Source organism: Danio aesculapii, chromosome 18 (assembly GCF_903798145.1).
Source record: "Danio aesculapii chromosome 18, fDanAes4.1, whole genome shotgun sequence".
Taxonomy (NCBI): Eukaryota; Metazoa; Chordata; class Actinopteri; order Cypriniformes; family Danionidae; genus Danio; species Danio aesculapii.
In genome coordinates, this window is record NC_079452.1 from 9,851,238 (window position 1) to 9,856,985 (window position 5,748).

Consider the following 5,748-nt stretch of genomic DNA (forward strand, 5'->3'; position numbering starts at 1 on the left):
CTAGATTTTTCAAGTTTGAAAAAACAAGCAGACATCTGCTCACCATGCTCTAGCCTTTTTTGTCTCGATCAAACAAAACCTCCTTGAGCTTGCGTTCTATACATATCATCAAACTTGTTTTGTAGTTCCATTAGACACACTGCCTGCTCACCCAATAAACTGTTGTTAGGTATACTGGATAAAGATAAAATCTCTTCAACAATTTTCTCTTCCGTAAAATGTTGTGATTTAGCTAAAGCACTACTAAATTTTCTCAAATACTTTCCAATTACTTTTAAACAATCCTTCATGTTTTACTTTTATCCAATAATAACTAATTAATCTTTTCATTTCTTGTTTGACCACTTAGTTTAGGCAGAGAACTATTCATTTTCCAGTATGAATATTGACTATTACAATTTGCCCTTGGATAAATATTAATTAAAATCGAAATGGCTTAATGATCAGTTAATGGGGTTGTTATAAAATCAACTTGAATATTATTCAAATCAAAATGATTAGAAACAAGCCAAAAGTCTATTCTGGAACGTTTAGATTTATCCTTATTACTCCAATTATACACAGTATCATCTACATTCTTTTCTCTCCATACATCAATGAGCTCGAACCTGTTCATAAACAATTTTAAATTGAAGTTTACATTTGAGGGTCACCCTGGTGGTCATCTATCAATAGATTTATTTAATACAATACTGAAATCACCTCCTAAAATTAAATAACCATCAGGAAATTTGGAAAGCCAATAAAGCCAATAAGCAAATTAAAAACCGGTCATTATAAGACTTATTATTGTATCCATAAATATTGACTACTATAAAATTTACACCGAAACTTTTTAAAATTATGCATATGAAGTGGCCATTTTCATCACATTCTAAATGCAAAACTTCACGACCAAAATTATTTTTTAAGCAAGAGACACTCGCTGATCGGTCTGATCCATGAGACAAATTAAATATTACTGCCCCACAACACTAGAAATTTGTATCAGATATTACCGAATGAGTTTCTTGAAAGAATATAAAATCAAAATTGAACCATTTTGTAAACAAAAACTAGGCCTTACGTTTGACGTTTTCTCTTAAACTCATAAACAGGGATTATTGGTGGGTTGAATATTCACATCAATACCACGGCTAAGGGTGATTTCCTTGAACAAGGCACTGAACCCCCAACTGCTCCCCGGGCAGCCCATTGCCTTAGTTTTGTGTTCGCGGGTGCAAGTCGCTTTGGATAAAAGCATCTGCTAAATACATAATTGTAACACTTTATGTTAGAACCCAGCAAAGATCCTTATAAGTATAGTGAAAATATTTTTTTTTAGTTACAGTGGGCCTCCAGCTAATTTTCACATTGAAAAGCATTGCCATTTCACGTTTAAACGCACCTCTAAAGTGTTTTTGTTGTACAAAATTATTCTGATTTCCTTTTTTTTTTTGCATTTCAAAGGACCTAGATGCAATGTGCAATGTGCACCCAATGTTTTCTCAGCTGTTTAATGCCAAAACCTTTTTTGTGTGTGCTGACTAGGCATTAGCTATTCATTTTTATACTCTTGGATGGACAGCAGAATTTGGTGGTGAGTAGAGCTATACCTATCTAATCATGTTTCTATCTTAGATTTGCATGATTAATTATTAAAAGATTGTGATTCAGACACCCTCACAACCTTGATTGTAAATGATTGCAATTAACATGTTTATTTATACCTTGACAATCACACCAGTTCATTCAAAAAGGCATTTGACCTAGTGAGAGCAGTTGTGTTTGATTAAACTGCTTCAGCCTTTTAAACCTGTATTGATGTGATCAGGGGTGCCACTTAGGGGGCCTAAGTTATATCAATTCTAAGGTGGCCATCCCAAATTTGGGACCTGCAATGATACTATGAGGGGGTCCTTCACCCAGGCATAAAATAATATGCCTAAATGATGGTTCATTTATGGTATATTTATATATGTATATATTTATTTATTTATTCATATATTTATTATTATATTAAATTGTCACCCTTTTGATCTAATACAGCCATGAGTCTTTTTGGGAATGATGCAACAAGTTTTTCACACCTGGATTTTGGTATCCTCTGTCATTCCAGAGTCATTGTCTTGTTGGAAGGTAAACCTTCGGCCCAGTCTGAGGTCCTGAGCACTCTGGATAAGGCTTTTGTCCAGGACATCCCTGTACTTAGCTGCATTCATCTTTCCATCAGTTGCAACCAGTCATCCTTTCCCTGCAGCTGAAAAACACCCACACAGCATGATGCTGCCACCACGCTTTACTGTTGGGACTGTATTGGACATGTGATGAGCAGTGCCTGGTTTTCTCCACAGATATCACTTAGCATTAAGTCCAAAAAGTAGATTTTTTTGAAAATTGGTTTCATTAGACCAGAGAACAATATTTCTCACCATCTTGGAGTCCTTCAGGAGCTTTCATGTGTCTTGCACACGCTGCCATAAGGCCCCGACTGGTTTAGGGCTGCAGTGGTGGTTGACTTTCTACAACTTTCTCCCATCTACGGATATATATATATATATATATATAATTCCTTTAGCATTTTGAATTGCAGAGATAAAATACAGACTGTAGAAAAGAATTGTAATTTCACAGGTAGCAACTCTTTTATTCACCAATCATCCCATATTATTCCCTATACCTATACAGAGGTACAGAAAAGGGATATATAATTCCACAAAAGTTACATTGTAAATTCAGTTTAGCTATGCACATTGATTATCTGGTTTTTACCTCATTATTACCCAAATATTACATTTTGTTCCCTTATACCTATACACACATTCTTTAAAAGTATCCTATACTAATAGAAAGTAAATTGACCTACTAAGTGACCTGTTTTTCTTGGCGGGTTGTAATCTAAAGCATTACCAAAGTTTGGCTTAAATAATAATATATGTAATCAAGATCTTCCCATATAAGAACTGCACTATTCTGTGTCTGTTAATCTGACAAAGGCACTGTTGTTTGGTGAAAGTTCAGAAATGTCCTACTTTGTGTGTGTGTGAGTGTGTGTGTGTGTGTGAGAGAGAGAGAGAGAGAGAGAGAGAGTATTAATAGAACAGAAGTGAATAGCTTTTGGATCTTCAGTATGTTTAAAAAAGGGAACCATGTGCTTTCCATGAAAGACAAAATTTAGTGGCTTAATGAAATGGCATGCGGCCCTGATGGCTGCCATCTCTCAAATCGTTTTTCTTGCCCAAAGTCACATCTTAAGCACGTGGAAAAGCTTGTGATAAGCTTAAGTAACTCTAAAAAGGAAACCGAATCAAAAGAGTATCTAATGAATTATAAAAGACTAGTAATAAACTGATAATAGATAAAGGAGGAAATTAATTACTTCAATTTTAAAAAGCTGCTTTGATTTAAATAATAAAATTTAGATCAAATAAATAAATAGTATTTTATAATTATCAATTTTATCATATTTAAACTAATTAGGTCTTGTCCATTGCTTTTCAGCACTGAATAAGAGACACAAACATATAATTCGTTAAACAGTAAATTATGGATTTTTAAAGAAAACTAAATTAAATTATAGTTAGCACAACAACTGAAACATCCAGGTTGCAAGATTACAATTAGTCCTGTAATGGATGATTGAAAGATTGTCTGCAAAATCGATCATGATTATATAAATGGGGATTCTGGATTAAAATGAACTTGACAACAAAAAAACAAAATTGGAGACATCACACATAATCAAATTTATGCTATTAGGTTGTTAGCTGAGTAACTTTATTTCATATACTGTTACATGAAGACAGGGGGGTTAACCTCTCCCAGTAAATTGATTTCATAAAACTTTCTCTCGTTTTATCTATTTATTGTATTTATGAATAGTGAAGCCATTTTAGAGGTTATAAAATACAAAGGATATAAAATGATAAGATTTTCTTTGAGACAATTTAGTATTTATTTATTATATAATGCATTATTATTGTAAATCAAGAATAGAGAACTTACTTCATATTGTAATTGTCAGAAAAAAGTAATTCGAAATGTTTGTGCCCCAAAGGTAAAACAAAAGATCTAGTTATCTCAGTAAACATCATCACATTGTATTCTCTGTAAAATTCGAGTGTAACGAGACGCTTACTGCAATAAAAGGCAACATTAGCAAATTGAACATTATACATTTTTTTTCTAAACGTCAGTAATGACAAACAAGCAAGCGAAATAATAGCTCACACTGCAAAGCACCACGAACAAAAAACTATTTCTTTGAGAGTTTTGCGCAGCTCCTGACTGCGATAAGCGTAAATGAGAGGGTCTATAAGCGAGTTGCATATTATAAGAATCAGAAATAGGTTGAAGTGGCTGAAATAGCACTTGCAGTAAGGGTTTGTGGGACAGGTGAGAATTAGGATGAGGTGGAGGAAGAACGGTCCCCAGCAGAGGATGAAAACTCCAAGCAGGATAGTCAGAGTGATGGCTCCCTTCATGCTAGTGGTTTGCCGACGGCTCTTATGGAGAGCCGTGATGCGTCTTGAGTGGACATGGGCCAAGATGAACATGTGCAGGTACAGAACCGCCGTGAACACCAACGTCACGCCAAAAAATGTCACGAGACAGGCGATGACCGCATTGTCCGTGTGATAAACGATAAATAAAGAACTAGAGGTGATGCTGGCAAGCCACACCACCAAGATGATGCCCACGGCGCGCTGCGTAGTCATGATACTGTGGTACCGGAGTGCGTAAAAGATGGTGATATAACGGTCCGCCGCAATGGTGCACAGAAACGACAAAGAGGACACGACAGAACTACATATCATAATGTCAATTACATTATCTAAGTGCTGTAACATTTTTGCGGTGACCAGCAGCAGCCCATGCTCCGTCAGTAACATAAACAGCGTCTCCACCACATTACTAACGCTCACTAGCATGTCTGCCACCGCCAGACAGCAAATAAAATAATACATAGGCGAATGAAGATTCCTGTTCTTGATGATTGCCACAACCACCAAGATGTTTTCTACCAAACTGATCAAACCGAGCATTAGAAAAAGTTCCTGAGGGATCATAATCTGGGCGATCCCTGTGACGTTTATGTCACCGGCTGTTGAGTTGCTGTTTAAAGTGATATTATTGTCAGCATTATACATATAGTCCATGTGTTTCATGCTGAAGTGATGGCGCGACGAGTCGTTCATGCTCCTTAACTTAGTGTCTGCCCTTCCACAGTCCTTTTGAGCTTGATAGAATTTTCGTTTTCCTTTAGCACACCTTTCATATTAAAAAAGACAGTTCTGTTTAATTCACCACGATCAGTTCCAGAAAGTCCAATATTTGTTCCCCCCAAACGAATGAGTAATTATAAAAAATGAGCACAAGCAATTTTACCTTTGAAAAAGACTGCTGCACACAGTAGCCTACTGTCGAAGTCTGAGAACTTGCGTTTTTTCCCCACTGGGCACCGCCTCAGATTTCTAATTTGGTATCTTCCTTGTCAAATTATTTAACTTGTTTTTTTTTTTGTTAACTCTATATTTTGTAAATTCAAATGCCTTTACATATAACGGTCGTTTGATTTATACAAAGCTTATGATTTCTTTCCAATAAAACAAAAAACAATAAATAAATAGTTAATAATAACAAAAATAAATAACAGCAGGAGTGCCTTGTTTTGTTCCAATCTTTAACTACAATAAAAGTGATATACCCTTTTTTTTTTGCTGTCCCTAGTCGTTCCCTGTCTTCTTAATGTTTTACAAGATCCAGATT

General features: G+C 35.4%; 1 protein-coding gene and 1 pseudogene across 1 annotated transcript; both read right to left on the reverse strand.

Annotated features, from left to right (window-relative positions):
- The window catches only part of LOC130246114 (uncharacterized), a 9,988-nt pseudogene extending 7,528 nt beyond the window's left edge, over window positions 1-2,460 (reverse strand).
- A 1,260-nt stretch (window positions 2,461-3,720) lies between these two features.
- Window positions 3,721-5,451, reverse strand: mc1r (melanocortin 1 receptor). Its single transcript, XM_056478241.1, has 2 exons — window positions 5,368-5,451; window positions 3,721-5,250 (listed from the first exon to the last, which is right to left on the reverse strand). The coding sequence occupies exon 2, from the start codon at window positions 5,175-5,177 to the stop codon at window positions 4,206-4,208; it is 972 nt and encodes a 323-aa protein (XP_056334216.1). The 5' UTR covers window positions 5,178-5,250; window positions 5,368-5,451; the 3' UTR covers window positions 3,721-4,205.
- Between the last annotated feature and the right edge of the window lie 297 nt (window positions 5,452-5,748).

What these genes read in the sequence shown, in the direction of transcription:
- mc1r (XM_056478241.1), bottom strand. Translation starts at nt 5,177, where the DNA reads ATGAACGACTCGTCGCGCCATCACTTCAGCATGAAACACATGGACTAT.